The 25,667-nt window shown below is 36.9% G+C and overlaps 1 protein-coding gene across 1 annotated transcript in view; it reads left to right on the plus strand.

The window, feature by feature from the left end:
• Positions 1–23,189, plus strand: part of LOC149302464 (2-oxoisovalerate dehydrogenase subunit beta, mitochondrial-like) — a 90,826-nt gene extending 67,637 nt beyond the window's left edge. The window contains exon 10 of the mRNA XM_089482519.1: positions 23,049–23,189. Coding sequence (XP_089338645.1) covers positions 23,049–23,189 — 141 coding nt within the window. The remainder of the gene's footprint in view (positions 1–23,048) is intronic.
• The last annotated feature ends 2,478 nt before the right edge of the window (positions 23,190–25,667 follow it).

Genomic DNA, 25,667 nt, shown 5'->3' on the forward strand with positions numbered 1-25,667 from the left:
TCTAAATTAATTTTATTTTAATAGATTTTTGAATAAATGTAGATTTTAAGTCTTTTTTTTTTGGTTTTGCTGCTCTATTTCAAGGTACAAAAACTAAGTCTTTAAAGAAAGACCCAGATGCTTTAGGTTCTCCCATGATGATAGGTCACATACATTAATGGCAACCCATTACGTGGGATCCATTGTTCTCAACACATGGGCTACAGTTGGTTAGCAGAGCATTACCCTTGATCAAATTTGCTTGAAATAAGCAATGTGAAAGTTTCAAAAGAGGAAAAGCATGTACCGTACAGAAAAAGTTACATTGGATTCCTTTCTATTTACAAATCACTTTACCGTGTAAAATTCCGGGCTTTTTAAAATATTATTTTTGCACCAATGGGATCTTAAACTGTAGTTTTAGTAGTCCAGAAATACTTTTCATTTATGCAAAACTGAAAGCAGCTGTTTAATTTCAAGTCCTGTGGCTCTTGCTGCTCTTTATTTTATGTTGTCAGCCTGTTTATAATTTATACATTGATATATGCAATTAAACTATTGGGAATCATTCCGTCTTCAAACATTTCCGTTACATTTAGTATTGGTAATTACATGTTTACTACCCAGCCTGGCTTCTCACATTCAATTTGCATAGTTTGCGGTGATACCAAACTCATAGAGGAAATACATATTTTTTATTGAAAACTTTGTTTCTTTCTGTTCTCGATACCAGTATACCCTGGCATTTGGCACTGGACATTGTGATGTTGACCAGTTCTTAACTACTTTTCCAGTGATGATCTCATACAGAAATGTAGAAGTCAAGCTAATATACCATACATTTATATGAAACAGTAATACTTTCCACACAGTGTAAAGGCGTTCATGTAAAAAAAATCAATGTTTGAATCACTACTGTTACAGGAAAAAAGAATGCTTTCACATTGGTTTATATTTTAGACAACAAAGTGACCCATTATCCTCCTCGAATGAGTATGCATAAAAATTCAAATTTTAAGTATTTTGATTTCTATTCTTTAAGTTAAATTACTGTGATTATTATTGTTTCATCATCTTCCACTGTGCTTAAAAGCATTTACTGAGTTTGTATTAAAATTAATTAAAAATACATTTAACATTTAACGCTTACTGAAATCTCACTCCCCTTTAAACCCTGTCAGTAGTTAGGAGACTTCACACCTTCTCTTTACAGCAGTCACAGCTGCACAGTGTTTTAAGTGCCTTATGTATTTCTTTATATGAATGGTTCTTGGTGGTGCACTGCAACATTTTTTATTGTGTTTCTTTACATGTGATTTCCACTATTGCCAAGTGGATTAGATTGCTAGATACCTGGAGGAGGCTGATATAGAAGCAGACACGTAATGAAACAGTATTTTTTATTTGTGTTAATTTTGTGCTTATGGCGCACTTAATGACCCTTGGGGTGAAAAGTTTCATAGCCCCAGCCATAGAAGCTTAGGATCACGTACACTCACAGAGCAGGGCTGCCAAGTGATGAAGCACATAAAAATCACCTGTTCTCTGTAGCATCACTCACTAGAGTTCCAAACTGTCAACCAACTGGAACCAACATCAGCACAAGTACCGTGCATTGGGAGCTTCATGAATTGGCCAAGCGGCTGCGCGCAAGCCATAGATCACTGTGCAACACCAAGAGTCAGATATGGTGGTGTAGAGAACACAGCCACTAGGCTCTGAAGCAGTGAAACCACATTTTTGGGCATGATGAATGGCACCTCACTATCCAGAAGTCTGATGGACAAATCTGGGTTTGGCGGATGCCAGGAGAATTGTGTAGATTTGTAAAGTTTGGTGGATGAAGTATAATGGTCTGGGGCTGCTTATCTGTTTGGATTAGGTCCCTTTATTCCAGTGAAGGGTAATGCTAATACTACAGCATACAAAGTAATTTAGACAATTGGTGCCTGACCACACAGATGCTCCTTTGGCTGATTGGGCACAAATTTCCACAGACGCATACCAAAATATTGTGGAAAGCCGTCCCAGAAGAGTGGAGGCTGTTATAGCCACCATAGGGGCCCAAGACCTTAATAATTCCCCATGGTTTTGGAATGGGATCTCCAAAACGCTCACATAGGTCTCAACATACTTTTGGTCATAGAGTGTATACTACTGAGTTTAACATTATTAAATTATTTTAGTGGTTACATCAATAATTTAGTGACAATGGGGACAGTACATCACAGGCTGGCTGAAACTAGTGAATTTGCTTCTTTCTATCGGGATGCAGAGTTACTAATGTGCAAACACTTAGTCCTACAAGTCCACAGTGGTGTCCCCTGAGTGGTATAATCCATCCTGCACTTAATGAAAACCTTCTCTGTGTTGGGAACCATAATCATCACCATTAAAATATTATTTAACTATATCCTCCTGAGCTTCTCTACATCATTCTGTGGCAGAGTGCATTATGTTTGCATTTTGTCAACTTTTTTTTCTTTTTATACAAAGCCCTTTTTTTTTTTTTTTTTTTTTTTTTTTAGTGATTTTTAATAACTTTCCATTTTTATAAATTTCATTGTTTTATGAAAACACGCTTTTTAAAATGACATTTTGATTTTGCCAAGTGGTTTTTTTCAGAGTTTGTTTTGCTTTTTCTTTCTGGGAAAACATGCAAAAGGGTAACATTTCTTTCAAGAGGCACTTAGTTTCAAATAAAATGTAGACAGGTATGGGACATCAACGTGTTTTAAAAGAATAAATGGGACTTGTGTCATTCCAGATTATTGTCACGGAAAGCCTCACCAAAGAAGAATGCATATTAAAATACGTTGAGTCGTTTTAGATATGCATTGTTTAAAATGTAAAAAATAAATAAAAAATACTTGGAGCCAATGATTCTCACCACCAATCAATTGCTTGAATTAGCCAGTCAGTGGCACGGAAGCTATGGTGGATTCACGCTGAAATCAAGATTTCTTTCAGAGTTGAGAACGCTAAATTTTACGCTTTAAGAAACTGTTCAACATAGGGTGCCGTTTAAAATATCTGCATCATGTAGACATGTAAAATAAAGCTATCTATCATTTTTTTTTTTTTTGCTCTTTAATGCTCCCTGCCATTTAAACATTTTTGAGATACAGTTGCCTAGCAACAGAGTCCTGTCATTCAAAGCCCTCTCCTGTGTATTACAGTATCACAGCAGTGTGAACTCCAGTAGCCTGCCGTTCCATGCTCATGCATGTGAAACAGCAGATCTTTACTGATTCACATTAACACATTGATATCCGGTGAGTGTGAATTGAGTAAGGTGTTCTGCGTGATAGGTATGATGAGTTTTATTAGAAGAGCTTAAAGGTAACACTCCTGTGATGTCAGAGATGAGTAGGCTTAGCAATAAGGACAGACAGGACACCGTTACTAATGTCTTTGTAAATTGTTACTTTGAAGTACCTTATAACCTGTGATGCAGTTGGAAAATGCATAAATCTGGGCCAAATAACGGCTCCATTGTTTAATGTAACTTTTATAAGCATTCCTGGCCATTTGGTCACCTTACATAAACATGTATGATAATTTTCTTCTTCAGGAAATCTTTACATTTATATTTTATATCCATGGAAAACTAATTGTAATAACACAGTGCAATAATCAGCCCCAACAGCTTGTCCTTTGGCTGCCCCTTTTAGAATCTGGGCTGTCAGGGGAAAAATAATAGAACTCATATTTTGTTTCCTTTTTCTTAGATTAAAGTCTATGAGCATCATCTGGCTTGTGAATAAGCAATGGATTATTTATTTATTTTTTCATCCATTGCAGCTGCGTAATAAATCCTACAAATTTCACTCATACGCGCACCTTCTTTTTGAAGCTATGTATTTAAGCTGGTTGGATTGCAATGTTCTGTATCACAGAGACAGTGGAACCTGATGGATCAGAGCCAGCAGATGCAAGAAGCATGGAGATATATAAAATAAGAGTTGGTCTATGTGATAATGCTTGTCTAATTTGTTGTGTGTGTGTGTACTTATGTATGAAGGTGCGTGTGTGTAATAAATATATAGATGTATAGATGTGTGTGTTGACCCAGCCAAACCATAACCTGGACTGTCACTGCTCTGTATCTCTACAAACCAATCATCTGTTGTAGTAGTGCCAGGGACATTAAACTCTTGAGCGATATTTCATAGTTAAATTAATTTTTTAAGCTTGTTTGAGCCTGGCTCTTTTCAAATTCTTCTTCCTGATCGTAATGTGACACACTACATGTTATGCCCTCTTTATCCATTCTACAGCACTGCCGAATATGATGGCACAATCTAAATTGTCATCACTTTTCTGGGTTCTGAGTACAATATTGCAATCTCAACTAAAAAAAAGCTAAGTTTTCTGTGCTATTACATTGTGGCAAAATAATATTCCTCTATGATATACGTTTATCTGAACATGACAATAATAAGGGATTGTCACTAAGAAAACCAAGAAATATGTTTATAATGCCTGTTTCTTATATATGTGTTTTATACAATCCAAGGCATGTATATTTTTATGGTTTAAAGAAACTATTTTGACTTGTTTTTTTTTTAATAGTTACTAGTATGTTTAACTGGTACACAAGCACTTTTGGATAGTAAGGAGTTAACTGTAACTTGGCTTTACCACATACTCTCTGTGCTATATAATCCACATGAATATGTTCATTGAATTCCGTAAATCTTTCATTTCTAATATTTTGCAGTTATAAATGATTTAACCCTCTATGTATGAGTTTTTGCTTTTCTTTCATATGCTCCTCCAAAACCATCTGCCCTGTCTGGCTTTGTCCAGCCGCCACCTTAGCTCTACATAGAAAGCAGAATCAGTGCCCAAGCAAACTTAAAGGTACTGGTAAAATGTTTCCTGTAAATCATACAAAATGAGATTTATACAGTTGGAGTAATTCACTTTACATTTACCAAGATAACAGAGGTTTCTATATTTTTTAATATTTGTGGAAAATAATGGAATAGAGCAAACCTTTATATTGTCAATATATAGAAATTTGTGTTTTCTAAAATAGACCACTTGTGTGTGTTCTTCGTTATCGGGCTTATCTATATATTATGTATTTTTAATTTATCAATAATGTTGGTTTTTTTTTAATTGTGAATTTTAAAACATACAGTTAAGTGTACTGTATTCTGTTGTCCATATGGGCTCGACATACAGTTGTTTTGCCTTTGTTGTGTGTTTTTTTTTCTTTCTTTTTGTTATTCCACCTGTCTCTAATCTCAATAGCTGTCATCTACAAATGTCTTTTCCATCAATAGTATTTAATAACTCTTGATACATATATTTATTTGTACATGTTGATTATATAACATGTGCACTGTCTATTATGAAAGGATGGCTTGGTTATCCTGCATGAAGCCCGGCTGGCCTTGCATAATGTATAGTTCAATGGGTGAGGAGATTTTGAAGAAAAGCGATTTAACTAAACATTATACGGGGCCAGTCAAGGTCTTCCTGCAACGGAAGCCTACTGGGATTGACCCTTTATTATATACAGCCAAGGGTAAAACCACAACTCACTATGCTTTGATAAACAGAGCCTAATATTAGTGGTGGACCTATGTAGAACAGCCCAAAAGCCTTCCTCCTCAGATTGGTCTAGCAATAAGGCATATGCTGTGTCTTGGCCATCAGCTGCGCAACAGCTGAGATGTTTGGTTGTAGACCACAGTGTTATTTTATTGAAGCCATGGTATGTGATAACATATGTAAATAATATCCCACAGAGGACAGAAGTGAGAAGCATGTTGTCCAGATATCGAGTGCTCACACCCTTTTTTGATTTATACAATTAAATATTTAGACTTATTTTTGTTTTTCAGCGGTTTCTCATGAGTAATTATTTGATGAAGCATCATCAGCATAGTTGGCATGCAGCTTTCTGCTTTAGGCTTAGAATTGACCCCACAATAAAAATAAGAGAATACAGAGTTCATTGGCCACTTGGCCTTATCTTCTGTTATATTAGGCTGCAAATGTACACTACCACTATGCTGCTTAGGGTGTAGATCCTCCACATCCTAAGCAGTATACCTCTTAAAATACATATACAGTACATGGTGGTTGGGTTTTATCCTAACTTTCCTTTTTTATCTTCTTAAAAAAAAATAAAAAATCATATAAATGAAAGCTAGGAGTGCACTGGATGGATGCATAATAAGTTGGCATTTACACTAAAATATTTAAACCTTTTATTGTCATACACCCCAGGAAATAAATTTGATGTAAGTCCATTTTTTCTTCTTCTTCTTCTTCATTATAAAAATAAACTATTTAAACCAAGTAAAATGTAACACACAATTTCTGTCTGCCCTGGAAGAAACCTCATTACTCCCACGCAGCCATCGCATATGTACATGATACAGTAGTCCACGGTGTTTGCAGAATTATGAATGGGCTGAGCGGACCAGATTCATCCCTACCCTGCATTTTCTTTTCCTACTGCGATGTTAAAGGTTAGCACTTGTTATTGCATTAGTAATTAGAGGCATGGGAAGCTAAGTGTTACGCATTTTCCCCAGCCGTGCCTCACTTCATTTACAGGGCAAAATATGCATGCAATCACAGTTTTCTCTGGTCGCTTGGGTGAGGAATTAATTATTGAGCTCAAATGCCAGGGATTTATATGCAGTAAATATTACCTTCACCTCCTCCCTGCTCTGTGTGTCTTGCCTTCATTTTTATGCTCGTGTTTTTATAGCACATACTTATCACCTGGACAAAATGTATTATGTGGAAAAAAAATAACTTGTTGGAAATCAGATGCTACTCAAAGGGTAGACATCTCATTGGATGGGCCAACTGCCGGTTTCTAACCGTTATACAAGTGAATTGGAGTATATGCTAGTAGTCTATCAAATAATAATAATTATTATTCCTACTAAGTCATTGATGAGTTTTAATCTTTTTTTATGTCTATGTGTGTATCAAACCTCGCGCTCCCATTTTTATGTTCTTTAGGCATTTTATTTTTTTGTACCAAAGCTCTACCTTCATGTGTGCTACCCCCCAACATCATAAATATCATCATCATCATCATCATCATCATATATCCTGCAAGATCCTGTCCCCATATGTGAAGCCAAATCGCTGACGCACATGGGTGCACAGAATGTCATTCCATATAAATCGCTATCGAACCAGAATTAATTTTTATACATATTCCTGTAGTGTTCTATTTTCTTATAAAAATATTGTGGATAGCTCAATAAAAAAAAAACACAGTTCCCAGAGTTGTAAAATGCCATTCCTGGCTTAAATCACTTAGTTCTGACTATTAATATTACACTACTATGGGTACAATCTGATGATCTGGACTGGTTCTCTACATTCAAACTTACATCGTCATCTCAGATTCTGGTGACGTCCAAAGGTTTGCATGTGTGGGAGAGTGCATTTGATTTCTATCTTAAAATCTGTTTCACAAGAGATGGAATAAAATATATGAAGTGAGAGTGTGCTTGTGAGAATCTAACCTCAAAAATAAAGCTTTATTTACTAAGGTAAAGTATCTGAATTATATTATTTCCTCAGATTCAGTATTTCAGATACAAAATTAGAAGAATAGTTTGAGCTTTCTTAATAAAAAGGTTTTTCACTCTGCTAAAGACCGTCTTCTCATGAATGAAGTGTGTGCTTACATATAGTAGAAAGAAAGTTGTAATAATGCTCTGGAGAAGTTGGAAGGTTTATGTAATTATAGTAGAGCAGGATGATGGAATCATATTTCAGGATTCTTTCTTTTTAAGCAAAATAGTAGCAGTCAACATTAAATGTAATGACAAACAGGAGAATGTTATATCATAGCTATACCTTTTTGCAAATTTTGTAGAACATAATTGAAAACATAATGACCTTTTCATTCTACTGACCAAAATTGCATTTTTTGTATATTGTGAAATAACCCAAATGAACAGCAGAGGAAGGATATCTGAAAGTAAAGTAAACCTATTTAATATGACTATATTAATGATAAGCTTACTCTGCCACTTCAATTAAAGGCATATATACATTAGATGTATGGCATGTGGACATGGATATTGTTAGCCTTTTTATATCTTTTAAGTTCAATTTAGTGTAAATTAGGGCATCATTAGGAACAATATCGGGCTTTGTATTCCATAGCCTTTTGCGGCACGTAAAGTGTCTTTCAATGAAAATAAGGATGTGTACACCTCTATGGTTACATAGATTTTAAAATAGGTGATGTGATTTTCATTGTGCACTTATTGTTCTTATAGTTCTTCTGTTTCTATCCTTTGAATGTCTGCCATTCTGCACAGTTTTAGCATCTCCTTTCGTGGTAATGACCCTGGGATGTTTTTGACATTGAAGATCGGTTTTACAAACGTCTAAAAACTTTTGTGCTCACTTAAAATAAACCGCAATTGGGGAATGATACCAGGATGGCTGCAGGCTACTTTGGAAAATTCCTTGTTTTATTTTGTGCTAAAATACAGTAAAAAATACTACTTTACCATTCTTTTAAGATTAAAGGAAGCACAGTGGCACTTTCTGCTAAGGAAATTGTATCTTGGTAGCTTTAGTACAAGACTTGATGTTGCAATGTCAAGTATATGTGATGACAACTAAAGTAGTGTCTTAAAGTAGACAAGAAATAATTGATTGATTTCCGAGAAGTTTGCCTTGAGCAATTATCTGACTATTTTGACCAAATACTAAAATGTTGAATTGAAGGAATTTCTCTGCTTTTGTTCTCACTTTCCCAAATAATAACTGTGATAATTTAGGTTAAAAACAAGACATCAACTTTGCTTACTTAACTACATATATATATAATATATAATCCATGCCCTCCCCTCGGCTTTGAGTCCTGTAGGGAAATTCTGGGATTGAAGCTAAACCCATTTCCATAATCTAGCACGTCAGCCTGTCTCACAGACCGATGTTGACCTGTTTAGTGCGGACTTGTTATCTGGCGTTGTCCATCCTTCATCAAGTTAGACTCATGCTCATTAACAATCATAGATGAAGAAGTAAGGGGAACATTTAAAAAGGGGAAATTGAAAACTAAAGGGGGCATGGTAGAGGTATAGAAGACGGCACAGATTTATAAATGGTAATGTATGGCTTGAATTAAGGTTAAGATCTACAAGTTCCCAGTTGGAAGCCGTTCCGTTTGCATTGTTTCATTACTTTTCACTACCATTGATAGTACTTGGATTTAGTCAACTTTAAGCACTCGAAACAGTGAGTGTTTCCTCACGGTCTTCAAAGTTTACATCTTATATAGCCCTAGAAAAAAAACATCCTTAGGTTAGGGAAGTATTGCTTAAGCAAGACCCTATTAGAACACTACTCTACCCTTCCCAATGCATCTGTTTAGGGCTGCAACTAACGATTATTTTAATAATCGATTAGTTGGCCGATTATTTTTTCGATTAATCGATTAATCGGATAAAAAAACAATATGCAAATTTTTTGTTTATTTAAAATAATTTAATGAACTGGATGTTAAAAAACAACTTAAAATTTACATTAACATTCTTATTTTGTTATGATGTAATAAAAAAACAATATTTTCAAAGTACAAAAACCCAAACACAGTATTTATGAAACAAAATAACCCCAAACATTCTGAAAAGAGGTGGACAATTACTGTTCAAGAAACTTTGCACCCGGCACTTTGCACCCGGCCCTGGCACTTTGCACCCAGCACTTTGCCCCACCCCTGGCACTTTGCACCCGGCACTTTGCACCCAGCCCTGGCACTTTGCACCCAGCACTTTGCCCCAGCCCTGGCACTTTGCACCCAGCACTTTGCACCCAGCCCTGGCACTTTGCACCCAGCCCTGGCACTTTGCACCCGGCACTTTGCACCCAGCCCTGGCACTTTGCACCCAGCACTCAGCACTTTGCCCCAGCCCTGGCACTTTGCACCCAGCACTTTGCACCCAGCCCTGGCACTTTGCACCCAGCCCTGGCACTTTGCACCCAGCCCTGGCACTTTGCACCCGGCACTTTGCACCCAGCACTCAGCACTTTGCCCCAGCCCTGGCACTTTGCACCCAGCCCTGGCACTTTGCACCCAGCCCTGGCACTGTGCCCCTGCACCCAGTCTCCAACTCTGCCCTGCACCCCCACCCCCACTCTGCCCTGCACCCAGTCTCCTGCCCTGCATCCCCACCCCCTGCCCTGCATCCCCACCCCCACTCTGCCCTGCACTCAGTCTCCTACCCTGGCCTGCCCCCCCACCCCCACTCTGCCCTGCATCCCCTGAAACCCCACCCCCACCCCCGCGAATCGCTCTGTGCCAGTGGCTCCGTTCGCACAGAGCGGTTCGCTCTGTGCGAGTGGCTCCGTTCGCACAGAGCGGTTCGCTCTGTGCGAATGGAGCCACTCGCACAGAGCGAACCGCTCTGTGCGAACGGAGCCACTCGCAACTAGAAGAAGGCGGAGAGTGCAGCGCGTGTAGCGGAAGCGGGGAACGCTCGCGGAGGTAAGTAAAAGGAGCCGAGTGCTCCAACAACGAATCGATCACTCGATTAATCGATAACGGAAATCGTCGACAACGATTTCCGTTATCGATTATTATCGATTTTATCGATTCGTTGTTTCAGCCCTACATCTGTTTGTGTTCTTCTTGACTGGTTGACTTGGTTTGGTAGATGAATACATGGTTTAATAACATGTATTCAAGTTAAGAAGTAAGGCTAAGTATCAAGTATGTCATATTTTGCAGCATGTTGTGTGATTGGAGATGTATTTTCAAAATATATATATTTTTATCAGTTGTACACGGTGTTATTGTGGTTTATTTATACTGGTTTTACATGACATTGCCTGTATTAGTGTAGTTAAAATATTTTAGCTCAGTATTGTTATATCTTATTGCCTATTTATATACATGAGAAACTTTTTAGTGGGTGGTATGTTTTTGTTTTTTTTGGTGTTTTTTTTTTTAACTTTTATTTCCTTCTTTATGTTTTTGTTTTCCTTTATAGCTACCTACTGCCACTACTCCCAGTATAAAACTAACCTTACGTTCCTTATGTGATCATTTATTAAAAATGGAAAAAAATCCATAACAAGCCATGCTGGGGAAGAAAATGGCTTATTGATTTAATGTTATGTGTGTGTGTATATGTGTATTTATAAAAACACAATAAAACGTTTATAATGTTTTATTGTAATGCTCTTTATTTACGCCACTATATGTGTAAAGTATAGTGCTTTATTTCCCCTGATCATGGAGAGTGTTTGTGAGTTCAGGTTATGTTAAAATAATAAGACTTAGCAAGTGTACTAACAAATTTCTACCCTGGGACACTTGTCAAACCTTATGAATGCTGCTATCCGTTTTATGGAAGCCACAGCTGGCCTGGTGAAGTACTTTGATTGGCTCTGTAGTATTGCGTGAACCTTCCTTTTTGAGAGTTGCAGTAAATTGTCACATATCTGCTTTAATGACCTCTATAGCGTTTTATTATGTTTTAAATATCCAACTGCAAATCACCTTCTTCAGTTTTTCCTTTAATTGGTATATTTTTACCCCCCCCCCTCCCCTCCTAATTCTGCCAATAACTAATGACGGGTCTTGGAAGATTTGAAGATTTAGCGCTCTAACAGTGTGCAGTAACAGTGTTGAATTCCTAATACTATTTCTTTTTCCAGTTCTAAGTGGGGACACATTTATTCCAAGATTTTTAGCCACGCTTGTCAGTTGATTAGGATTTTAAATGCCTTGGGTTCGCATAATCTTTGTTAAGAAAAAAAAAAAAAAAAAAAAGAGTACCACTGTCCTAAGTGTATGGGTTTCTACAGTACAGGATATTCTCAAAGCTAGGTTATCCCAGCGGGGAAGGAAAAATGGCAATATAAGTCGCATCCAAAGTGGATCCGAGAAACAGCTTTAATGTGTAACAGTCCAAAGGCAGCCAGCCTGGTGTTCGGAGCATAGGACATTATAATGAGAAAACTTCATGCTTTTGTTGGAACGCTGTAATGATTGAATCTAGAAATATTTGAAGATTGGCTGCAGCTAGAATAGAGCCAAACCTTCATTGCTCAGTATTGACACAGAATAATACTAGCTATCTGCAAGCCTAAGTTAATTAAATCTTGGAAGGTCCTTTGGGTGGCTAGCATTGCCTGGTGGATTTCCCCCTTTTTTTGAGTGTGATTCATATGTGTCACACACGCAGATTAAATATGCTGGTTGGGATATGCTAAATACATTTCAAGTTATTTTCCACTGTGCAGTTTGGTTAAAATAGTTTTTAAGCACCATTTGAAATGATTAGGGCTCCAGGAAGAATAAAGTATATTTATTATATATCTAATAATATCTAGTATATATACAAAGGTGTAGCATTTGAATAGAACATCAATCATACTAATAATTGTGTGATTTCGTATCTGAGGGTAACAATTCAGATTTGTGTTTTGAATAACTGATATACTAGAGTCTTAAGAATGAATCAGTCCTAATCAGCCTCTTTGGGTATCCGCTGTATGCTGCATCTTTGGAGACCAAAACAGACAGCTGGAAGTGCACCTGATTTCTCGACTCATTGCTGTTATCCAGGGGTTTCCGATTTTAGTTGCTAGAGCGTGAACTCGGAGCACTTAATTAGTTTGCCATTTGAATATCTGAATCTTGTGTGTAATGGAAAACAGATGTCTTTTAATCCATCGTAACATCGTCGTGAATTTTAGATTTAATATTCGTAAACTTAATTTCTCGAAAGTCGTTTTGTGTATACTAAATAATTAGTGTGACCCTAAAAAATAGTCATTCACTGTAACAAATTACAAAATGTATTTATGGGAATATATGAAACATGCACACTTTTTCCCTGTTTTTTTTGTTTTTTTTTTAAATGAGTTCTACTTTATCCACATCTAATGTAGTCGTTTTAAATTGAACCTACGTCAGTGACGGTACAAAGCTATAATGCTTTTCCCTTTCACAATGCATATTCATGAATAGACTGCTCGCATGAATTGAATGAAGATTAGCTCTTTAAAATCATCTATTTCACAACTCTGCAAACTCTGCAAACTTGTGGAACAAATGTAGAGGACACACAGGAAAAGTAGCAGCCATACTATCTTAATTTCAAATTACATGCTTTTCAATTACATTAACCCCTTAATGACAAAGCCCGTACATGTACGGGCTCAAAATGCATATGCGTTTTCAATAGGTTTAGGGACCGCCCATTGTCCTTAAGGGGTTAAATAATAGAAAGTAGGGTTTTTTTCTCCAATATTTGGCAAAAATAAAACAGTATCCCGTGATTACTTGATAAAATGTATAGTCCTAAGAGTAATAAGACTTTGCTGGATGAATTAATATACTGTTGTTCTAGAGAGTTAAATCTTCGGATCGGGTTTAACGTACCGAAACGTAGGTGGTACATTTTATATCTGCTCGGTGTTAGTGTGTGCTATTAATACCATATGGATGTTTTGTGTGCCAGTTTGCCGAGCAAGGGACACATTGTTCACTATGCTTGCTAAGGTTATCCAGTACACAAAATGACAGAAATCACATTGACCTTTTAATGAAAACAAAAAAAACACACACGCATACATGCTAGCATGTCTGGCTTTTACTTCCATGAAAGATAGAAATATATCCACCAATATGAACACAAGTCCTCAGGGGAAAAAATATTAGCTCAAGAAACATAAACCATATATGATTAGTTTGCCCAAGAACGTTGTGTAACTTATGTTGTTTTTATATTATACATTTGTTTTACTTTTGCTTATTTTTTTAACCCTTAACTCTACACACTGAACTTAGTTGCATATATCAACTCAGAAAATATATCTGAAATTTGTGTATGTATGTATGTATATATATATATATATATATATATATATATATAATTATTTTATTTTTACATTCTCAAAATAAAACTGATTTAACATAATTTAACATATTCTGTCTTCTCAAATTTACAAAGGGCTACCTAAAGCATATATTATGCAAAAGTCCACCTTGCTTCATGGTTTCATTATAAATGCAGTATTTTATGGTATTTCAATGCTGTGTTGTTTCATTTAATGATATCCCCGTGAATCCTCGATCCACCAGGCACATGATCTGCTGACCTGCAAGCCTGTGAGTGTCCTTAAGAACCTGCAGAGCTACAGAAAATTCACTTTTTCCTTAATATTACTGTGATTTAGAGAGGGTTAAGTTTTTTTTTATATATATATATGTGTAGTTATGTGGATTTAAGTGTATTGTATGTAGTTATGTGGATTTAGCTCGTCTTATCCTCAAGCTGGATGATGGTAACAATAGGACATACTATTTTCCCTAAAGTATTTTTTAAAGTACTTTTTGTTTTAAAATTTATGAAGAATATGCTGTGCAATTTTTCTATTTGGCATACCTTTTTTGTTCTTCTTTCATGCATATATTGCTTTCATATTTCCTGATCACAATTAATATTCCAATAATTTTCTCTCCATCCATAAATATTTCAGTATTATAAAGGTAGCACAATTTGTTTATTAATAAATCCTAGCTATAAAGCCTATTTTAAACTACTTGTGTGCATAAGAAACACACCAAATTTACGGTGTGTGCTTATTTTTTGCATATTAATACTTTTTAGTTACAGTTGCAAACTCCAAACAAATGCAAATTATGCAACTTTGTGGGCGGCATAACAAATGTACAACAAATATAACAGAAAAACCTGTCTTTATTGTTGACTTATATAGCGTCTTCCTATTCTGCAGCGCCGTATATTGGGCAAACAGTACAGAACTAGTGCATAACATAATAATTTTGACTTGCATAAACACATTTTCAGTGTAATCCTTCACAGAATCCTAATCCAGTTTTGTGAAATTTCTTAAATTTTATATAAATGTATATTAAAGTATTACAAGATTTATACATATACTATAAGATATAAATAGTTTATGCACTACAAATTAAATACAAGATGTGCTTGTAAATATTAAGGGTAACTAATCAGCAGCTCCCCTGTTGCTTATATGGTACGCAGCCTGCAGTGTTCATATTGGAGCTGACTTGAACGCCTGTCATCATTCTGTGGGTGAACCACTGTGGGTACAGTCTGCACCGGTTTGCATGCCTGGGGTTGCACGTACATGTGTGTATACCATAGCTACATATGATTAAAATGAAAAGGATCTGGTTAGCTTACTAACGCTAAGTTTACTGCTTGTATACGAACTAATGGTAGCAATCACTTAACAAACCTTTACAATATAAAGGACCTACCCGTTGCGCCAAGGCCTCTCTATCTGCCTTTGATTGTTCTTCTCAGCCTTTAAAGCTCTGCTGCTCCGGATCCCACTGTGCTATAAAATGTACACAAAACTCCTCATAGCAGCAATAAGGGAGTAAAATGAAACCGAGCTAGTGACTCATTCTAAGATCCTATGCTATATTTTTAGCTTCACTTTTTTAATAGATCAAGTTTTGACCAAAAAAATCTGTATTGACAGGATATTCTTCACTGAGAATGAATGAACTTGAGAATTAATACCAAAAAAATGTTAATCCCGTAATTTAATGTTGAACAGCCAAAATTCTGGAACACATGGTCCATATTTTTATTGGGTATAAACAATTCACATTTTCTAAATGTAATAAAAAAAATGTCTATTACAAATTAAACTTGGTTTCCTCTTGATCTAAAAAGCACCAGATAGATTTGTTAATAGAGTGTATTGTTAATACAAAATATAAAGTTTTGACTATTTCCCCTCACACCTGGAAACTTTCTACCCAAAGCGTCCCCTCTTTTGGTAGGAGTGGTTTTGTGAGGTGGTTGGGCCAGCTGCATGAGGGGGTGGGGCTAGATGATAGGTGGGTGTGGAGTAGGAGGGGCTAGGCATGGTCAAACACCACAACCCATGCCCAATGAAAGAGGAAACTGAACTGGAGACTCCGGGTCAAACTCTGAAAATTCTCAGATGTGGTCATCGTCTGTCGCAATTTAAGGCCTTAATTGCCTGTTTTGCCACACCACCTGCTATCCAAGATTTGACCTTAATTCCAGCGTACATGACTGTTTTGAATTATCTGAAGACTGTCAGATTAAAACTGTTGCTAACTATATTGCACATTACTGGCAGAGATTTAAGAAGCAAAGTTGGATGAGACTTTGTTGAATATTTTGTATGCTTTCTCTGAAGCATGGTCAAAGCATACATAATCCAATCATCAAAACTATGCTTATTAATCAAAATGCTTTCAAGAGCGAAATGGAGGAAGAAAATGGTTTCTATTAAAATATTCTTTGCGGCTCATGCATCTTAATAAGTTTGTGTTATATCAACAGTGATCTTAAGTGCCAATTTAAAATCAGGCACGTTGAACTCATAATAAATTATATTCCATATCTTTGCAGATATAATTTTTTGGTACATTTCATTCACTGTGTTTGGTGTATCTTCCTATTTAGTGGTTATAATTTTTCTCCTGTGTGCATTGTGACCTCTTTACAGAAACCATGGCAAGCGAATGAAAAGACTACTGGGTAATCTGCGGATTTGCCCTGGAGGAGTGCTGGCTCGAGGGGCTCATTACCTTCACCGGCCCCCTCTGCAAACCAACTATTTCCTTACTTCTAATGCTCATCAAACTGCGCATATAGTGCTGGTGTGTGTATGAATGTATGTGTGTTTATGCATGTATGTATATAGTCCGCAGTAAGTTACAATACACAATAGTACTATGTAATTTTTGTTAAATAAGTATATTTCTGTGATGCTGATTTCTACACTATGTACTAGCATTTGGTTTAGTTAACTGTCTTCAGTACACACTCCTACGGACAGACAGAGTGCGATAAATCTCAGAGCCTATGTGTTCAATGGAGCTCAAGTTTTTCGGCTAAGTTTGAGGTTGCGCACTTGCATATATTTGAAGTGCTCTTACTTAGGAACAGGCTTTTACCTGGCCAAAAAATATATCAAGAGCACTTGATTATTTGAAATAATTGTTTTATAGTGCAACATACCTGAAGAAAAAAACTATGTAAACTGCACGTGTGCCCTTTCTTTCAGGATGGTAATGAAATTTCACCATGTGTAGGCAGTCTACCTGGAATGTTTAATTTGATTAATATGATTTGACTCTTTGCTTGTTGTATGTGAGTTCCTGGAATCATATGGAGAGTGAAGCGTCACTGGGTTTTCCTTTTCCTTTAATTTTACTCTGGTCACGTCTTACTTTGAGGCACCAGGAACAATCTTCAAACTGAAATATATCTTGAGAACATAACCTATTACACATTTCTTTGAGTCTTAAACCCTGGGCAAGCAAATAGCTTCAGGGTGTTGTGTGCCATTGACATTCTAATTTAGTTTAACATTTGAGAACATGGTCCCAGTCCGCTCTTAACTAACCATAAGATAACATAGAAAGGAAAACACTATTCAATACAATGGATTTTTATGCATCAAATAAATGGAAGTAAAAGTTGTATTGAAGCCTGTATAGCATGACTGAGAAACTCTTTCATCTTTGGCTCTGCTTGGAAAAAAACCGTCATCTGGAACCTTATTTGGTTTATTAGCCCATTTTTATTTTAATTTATAATCCTAAAATATGGCCAGTCTGGTGCCTCATTTCTACCAGATGTGTCAGTATGACTATCCGACCTAGATTGCGATAAAGCAATTTTTTTTTATTTCTTATTAGCTTTTGTATAGTGGTGGAAGGTATTTCACACAGTGCTATTGCTGCTATTGTATGTATTCATTCTTAAACTGTAGTTGAATAGATTTATTGTATTCTTATAGTTCACTTTTCTATGCAACATTAAACTGCTGTATTTGTGTTAGCAACCAAAAGAATCAAGCATAGCCACATTACAAATTACAAGAGCTGTTAATGTCCTTCAGAGATGGTAAAGAATATTCTCTTGTATCAAGTTAAAAAAAGGAGAACCGTTTTGTTTTTTCAGGTGCGGAATTCTTGTTTGGGCTATGACGATTACCCAAAAAACAAAATGTATTATACTTGCAGCAAGTTTTTATGAAATACTAAAATATATGCTTAAATAACCATACTATTGTTGTTTGTTTGCAACAATCTCTTGTGTATTAAGTTAAACGTGACTGGACGTATATGTAACACATTTTTTTTTTTTTAAATAAAGCCTGTATGTCTTTAAAAGAGCAATTTCTCTGTTTTTATATAATGAATTATTTGTATCAGGTAATTTGAGCATTTATTTTTAGGGCAACAGTCTTCCTTTTAATACAGTACTTATTGAATATCAAATAACTGTATTGTACTGTATTTACCCATGTATAAGACGTTTAATTTTGGGGCCGAAATTTGAAAAAAAATGTATAATAAAAGTTATTAACTCAAGTAGGGCTGCAACTAACGATTATTTTCATAATCGATTAGTTGGCCAATTATTTTTTTGATTAATCGGATAAAAAAATGAATGTACATTTTTCATTTATTTAAAATAATTTAATAAACAAATGATGTTAAATACAAACGCAGAATAAAAAAAAAACCTGATAAAATGCATTTCTTGTCTTTATTTCCCAACCAGCCCCCCCAATTTATGCACATTTGAGCACAGACATGCCACGCTGCCTCCCAGACATGCCACGCTGCCTCCCAGACATGCCACGCTGCCTCCCAGACATGCCACGCTGCCTCCCAGACATGCCACGCTGCCTCCCAGGCATGCCACGCTGCCTCCCAGGCATGCCACGCTGCCTCCCAGGCATGCCACGCTGCCTCCCAGGCATGCCACGCTGCCTCCCAGGCATGCCACGCTGCCTCCCAGACATGCCACGCTGCCTCCCAGACATGCCACGCTGCCTCCCAGACATGCCACGCTGCCTCCCAGACATGCCACTCCACCCTGCCTCCCACATATACCACTCCACGCTGCCTCCCACATATTCCACTCCACCCTGCCTCCCACATATTCCACTCCACCCTGCCTCCCACATATGCCACTCCACCCTGCCTCCCACATATGCCACTCCACCCTGCCTCCCACATATGCCACTCCACCCTGCCTCCCACATATACCACTCCACGCTGCCTCCCACATATGCCACGCTGCCTCCCACATATTCCACTCCACGCTGCCTTATATATCGTATATGCCTTATACCCCCAGATATGTCACTCCATCCTCCCCAGATATGCCGTATACCCCCAGATATCTCATAGTCCCCTCAGAGTCACAGACCTGTTCGCATCACACTGACACCATACTTTTATAAATAAGTACTGGGTTAATCTTCACTGCCCCCAGATTCCCCTTAGTCTGCCCCCCTTTACCTCTAACTGCGCCTTAAGTTAACTTTATTAAATTAACCCTCAGTCCTCATCATTAAATTAACACTAAACACCCCATTAACCATAACTACCCTTAAATTAACTCTAAATACCCCATCAAACACAACTACCCTAAATTAACCCTAAACACCCCATTAACCACAGCATCCCCTAAATTAACCCTAAAGACCCCCATCAACCACAACAGCCCCTAAATTAACCCTAAACACCCCATTAACCACAACTGCCTCAAATTAACCCTAAACACCCCATTAACCATAGCTGCCCCTAAATTAACCCTAAACACCCCATTAACCATAGCTGCCCCTAAATTAACCCTAAACACCCCATTAACCATAGCTGCCCCTAAACACCCCATTAACCATAACTTCCCCTAAATTAACCCTAAACACCCCATTAACCATAACTGCCCCTAAATTAAACCCCACCTCCCCTAACTTTCAGCAGCCCAAATATTAATTTTATACTTACAGTTAGATGAGTGTCACAGCCATGTGGTTCTGGCCTTCTGGGAGAAGGAAGGGGGCGGGGCCAGTTGTCACAGTGATTACAGGGAGGGACTGGTAAGTAGGAGCTGCTGCTGTGAGTCACTGAAACAGATTATATAATGAGGGGTATTTTTCAGAGCGTTTGCTCTGAAAAAACCCTCATTTTATAATCGATAAAAATCGATTCAACTAATCAATAATGAAATTCGTTGGCAACGATTTTCATTATCGATTTTATCGATTAGTTGTTGCAGCCCTAAACTCAAGTTTTATTCATCATAAAATTCATACTCATCATCCTCATCACTCCCATCCATTAACTGCCCCTAAATTAACCCTAAAGACCCCATCAACCATAACTGCCTCTAAATTAACCCGTAAGACCACATTAACCATAACTACCCCTAAATTAACCCTAAAGACCCCATCAACCATACCCCTAAATTAACCCCTAACTCCCCTATCTTTCAGCAGCCCAAATATTAATTTTATACTTACTGTTAGATGAGTTGCTGAGCAGTGTGGACGCTATAAAGAAAGGGGTGGGGACAATCATCAGTGTGACTGCAGGGAGGGACTAGGAAGCAGAAGGGGGGGCAATGGTCAGTGTTACTGCAGGAATGCAAGTAGTAGCTGCAACTTTCTTCCTTGTGATTTATACTGACTTATTTAAACAGGGAATCTTTATTTTTTAGTTCTAAAGTCCAAATAATTAAACAAAATGATAGGCTTTCATTATCATATTGAAAAATAGTCTATATTTCTATTACGCCTTAACTCTATCTGCAAAGCACAGGGTTGTCTTTAGGCAGGGTCCCGCCCAACATCCTGAAGCACAACTTCGTTCCAGTCCTCAGTGACCCGCTGGCATATGTTGTTAGATCCACTACTCTCAAACTTACTGAGGCCATGGACATAAGAGAAAGGCCTACTTGCCCCTTTCTAAGGTCAGAGGATACCCTAAAATCATGAGGACATTACTGACAAAGCAAATATTTAATATCTGCTTGCTGCATTATTATTTTTTTTAATTTTGTTCGCTCTGATTTCTAAATGTTTTTATATTTTAATGTTTTATTTTGTTAAGCATTTGATGCACATCAGTCAGTTCCGCACTACATATTTGCTAAGTTTTGGTAAGTTCCATCTGTCCGTTTCTTGCTCCATTTCCATTACAACTTGGAATCTTGCCCATAACCATTAAAGAGGCATCTTTGAGAATGAGCTTTAACATTAAACAGTTAAAAGCAATTTTCATTTTCTAAGCTACTTTCATGTAATTCCTTCCTCGCATAGTTTGTTTAGATTCAGTCCTACTATCTGACTCTTGTCCAGAATACAAGCTATGATTTTTGTCGGCATATGTGAACAGGATTAGTTATTCAAAATGTTTAGTATAAACAGCTGATCGAATGACACTTATGTAAACCGTCTGGTTAAAGATCTTGGGCTCAGATTCAATATTTAGACATTTTCCTTTCTAGTGTGTTTTTCTTAAGTGTCCAAAAATATTTCAGTAGATGACTTGTTTGTTAACACGTTTGAAAATATATGGAAATCATATGATGGCAACTCCTTTTTTTTTTTTTTTTTGCAACATATGAAATCATGGATAATGAAACCAATTCTAGCTTTTGCATATTCTAGCAAGTATCGTGATTAATGCTTAGTACAACATGTAGATGTGCTATTGTAAAAAAGCTGGTAGGGAACTTGTGAAATCCTTTCCTATTCTGCCTATTTAGGAATGGATAAAATAAGAAATATGAACAAAACATGACTATTTTCTCAGTGTCTTAAATTGAAGAAATTAATAAGGACTGTTAAGCAGTGGGTTTTTATTTTTTTTTCTATTTTAATTAGATCAGTTCCGATGTGGTATTTAACAACGAACAGTGTTACACAAAAGGAAAAAAATATTTAGACATTCCCCAAGTTGCTGCGGGCATTTTGCATGTTGATGTGTATGCATGGTAGTGAGGGGCCTCTAACATAGCAAAAATGTGAAAGACAAATACGTTGGTCCATTAAACAGGGAATGTCTCCATTCATCCATCATCTGTTTTATTGATTCATTCTTGTGCCTAGACTTTTCGAATTATGTTATAAATATAAAAATACTTTAATAACACAATGGCTTATTATCTTTCAGCCCGTTTATTTCATAGAAACCTCTGATGTTTTCTGCATGTTCATAATAAAGCACATCCAAGCTTCTTATTTTATTTAGGCTATTAAGCCATTACAAAACGCAGACTTTCCTGTAACATCCTGTGGTACACATATTAAGTAAAAATAATTGCGTAGACATTTTTATGTAAAGCAAAGGAAACGTGCATGTTTAAAAAATGTGAGCAATGCTATATGTTCACGTGTGCAGCTGTATAGTAAAATTAATAAGTTTACTTTAGTTCGCTTTATGTTAACCAGACACATAAACATTACTTAGAATGTTAACAGGAAAATAGTGGCTAATCATTGAATCAAATGATTGAATTAAATTGAATCGGCTAATTTTTGGTGTCAAAATCCTAAATCGTAGCCGTTCATCAGGAATTACTATAGGATCTTCACACGTATAAAAGAGGATGATTATTTCAGGGGAAGATACATGTTATGGCACAAGGTCAGAAGGGATCAAAGATAAGTGGATTGAGAGAGGTAGTAGAAATATACATTCTATGAAATTCATGATACATTGACGACTAGTCTCAGAAAAATTTTAAACACAGCCTCGTGTCATTCTGTATACCTTGAATAAAGTTTCCTGAAATAAGGAAAAAACTGAGTATTATATGCATACCTTCCAAATGACCCTGTTTGCACAGGGCAGTCCCGCTTTTCAAGGACTGTCCCTCTTTTGTGGGCAGTGGGGGATCGTGGGCTGGTTGCCGAGATGCTCTAATTTCAATGTAGTGATCTACATTGTATTGCCTATCTTATCTTGTTTTTTTTGTGTTGGAGATTTAAATGATAAAATAGCTATATTTTGTGATTCATCGCCGGTCAGAAATTAAGCAGTTGTAACAGCAGAAGATATATTTGTTTGAATTGCAGTGGATTTTCATCTTGCAAGAGGTTTTGTTTGTTTATAAAGCTTCTAATTTAATGTTGCGATAATGGGTTTCCAGCTGTGCATCCTTTTGATGATGAATATTCTTATCAATGATATTTGTGTAGTTACCATGGAACCAACTAAGTATTCGTCAGTCCTAATGCTGAGTCTTACTCTGTTTTACCTGCAGGAAGAGTGCTTCTTGAATCTTGAAGCTCCAATAGCCAGAGTCTGTGGCTATGACACCCCATTCCCTCACATTTTTGAACCTTTCTATATTCCTGACAAGTGGAAATGCTTCGATGCACTACGAAAAATGATAAACTACTGATTGGAGGATGGTTTTCCAAGTAAGTATTTTAATGCTATTTTTTATTGGCAGAAGAAGATTGTTTCATTGCTTGCTATTAAAAGTCCACTGCTGTTTCTGATGTCCTATAGAGTGGTGTATTTAGTTTTTGTGCTTCCCTAGGTCTGACTAAACATACACCCCCTACTTAATTTGCCCCACCCCTTCATGCCCAGGCCACACCTTTCTTTATATTGAGTGTGGATACTGAGTTTTTATTATTTTTATTATTTTAAGATAATTTTTAACAAAATTCCTGAAAAAAAAAAGAAATGTTAATTATACAAGAATGAACACAATCAAATCGTTTGAATTGGCAGATACCATTTGCACCATACATACAAGACAGTGCCAGTGTACATATCAACACATCCAGTCTTTTATTTGTAATGGTTGCTAAACATAATGGGAACTGTAGTCTACAGCAGCTGGAGTGTCAGCCATTAGGGTTGTCACCTTTTCCTGAACAAAATAAATACTGCCCATAGTCACGGGTCATGATGATGCCATATTTGTTCCCAAGCAGCTTATTAGCAGTGCCCCCTTTGTCCCCAAACTGCTTCCCAGTGCCAACTTTGTCTCCAGCTTGCAAGCTTAACTTGCTTGGGGTTACTAGTTTTGCCTGCTCTATCATCTTTGTGGATAGCGCCGCTCATAGAAATTATTGACCAGACGGGTTCATTTCAATTCAATTTGGGTTTGACGTACTGGCTGCCTTGGCTTGATAGGAGTGTGATTGCTGTTAGCAGTTATGTATATATACCTCCAGAAATGCCTTTTAACCCCCTATATGCCACTCTGCCCCATGATATGCCTTTTAACCCCCTATATGCCAGAGTGGCATATAGGGGGTTAAAAGGCACATCATGGGGCAGACTGGCAAATAGGGGTATAAGGCATTTCTGGGGGCAGAGTGGCAACCCTGGGGGCAGATGTGCAGAACTGTGGGGGCAGGTTGGCAAATAAAAGGAAAATAAAAAAATATATATTTTTCTCAATCATAGCTTTTATTAAAGATGAAAAAATTGTTTACATGAATTAATATTTACTAGTAAAACTTTTTTCTATAGGGTAGTCTTATATTCAGGCTTTTTGTTTTTTTCCTAAATTAATATTTAGATTTTGGGGGGTCGTCTTATAATCAGGGTATAATCGAGCAAATACGGTATTATGTACACTGGTGCGTTATTCTGATTTTATTGTTTTGTGCAGCATTATTTATTGCCCCCTTCATGAAAGAGGACATGAAGTTACTTACATATGCAATGTAGAACCTTAAATATTGTGCTTGTTTAAAGGGAGGCATGTCTGAAGGATAAAGTGTTTATATTCTGCCACAAACAACTCTCAGAAAAAAGTACAAAGAAACTAAAAATATAAATTACGTGTTTAAAATATATTTAATGCATAAAATGCTTCTCTTATTTTTAGTACTTTTTATAGCAACACCAGGTCAAAGACCCATTCCTTATTAGATATCCAACTATATACAGTAATTCCAACATACAATGTACTGAACTGTGATGCATTCTTCTTCCGTGCGTATGCCTCAGACATGCTGTCCACAAAATAGAAGCTGGAATGCTTATTCCTTTCTTTTACAAAACATAGGCAATACATTTTACCTGTGGTAATGTGTATTCATTGACACTTAGAGCAAAAAGAACACAAGTCTTTTCGCTACCATACAATGTGTTTTTATTTATTTTTTCATGCTTCATCCACTTAAATTCATGTTCTGTCTTCCTCCTGTTGTGTTGCCAAAATATATTGATTTCTTTTCTTTCACTCAAGGGCTGGAATTGGTATGCAACCCATTTTTCCATCCTTGGTTACCAACATAATGTATAACCTTTATATCGGGCTTGTGCTGAAGCTAAGGAAGCATTGTTTTCATTAAAAATAGTTATATATATATATATATATATATATATATATATATAATTTCAAGATCACATGATGTGACTTTCAAACGTTAATATCCTTTTTGGGGAAAATCATATACAGTTAAATACATTTTCTTGTTGGTATAAGTTTCATTTTGGGATGGCTTTGGGAGCAGGAATAAAAAATCATGGAGCAAACCTCACATTCAATGAAATAGCTTAACACTTGTCCGTATCGGAGAATGAAATATAATGTCATATACAACTCTGAGGAAATCTTACAATTATAATAAGTTAGGCCCTTTTCCTCTGCCGTGCTTCTTCTGAGCAGTTCATGAGTAAGTTCGCCCACTTGCAGTAGGTGGATCAACCTTAGAACCTGGCTGGTGAGGATACACGTGTGATGGGTTATTGGCAGGGCCGGCCCAAGGCAAAATGGTGCCTGGGGCGAATTTTAAAATGCCGCCCCCCCATTATCTACCCTTCCTCTCCCTCCGTCCCTGCCGCCCCCCCCCCCCCCCCCCCCTTGTACTTACCTTTCAGCAGTCCTGCGGCGAGTCTCCCTGTTCGGTCT

The sequence above is a fragment of the Sceloporus occidentalis genome, unplaced genomic scaffold, assembly GCF_023333645.1.
Source record: "Sceloporus occidentalis isolate IW3139 unplaced genomic scaffold, rSceOcc1.0.p SCAF_19, whole genome shotgun sequence".
NCBI lineage: Eukaryota > Metazoa > Chordata > Lepidosauria > Squamata > Phrynosomatidae > Sceloporus > Sceloporus occidentalis.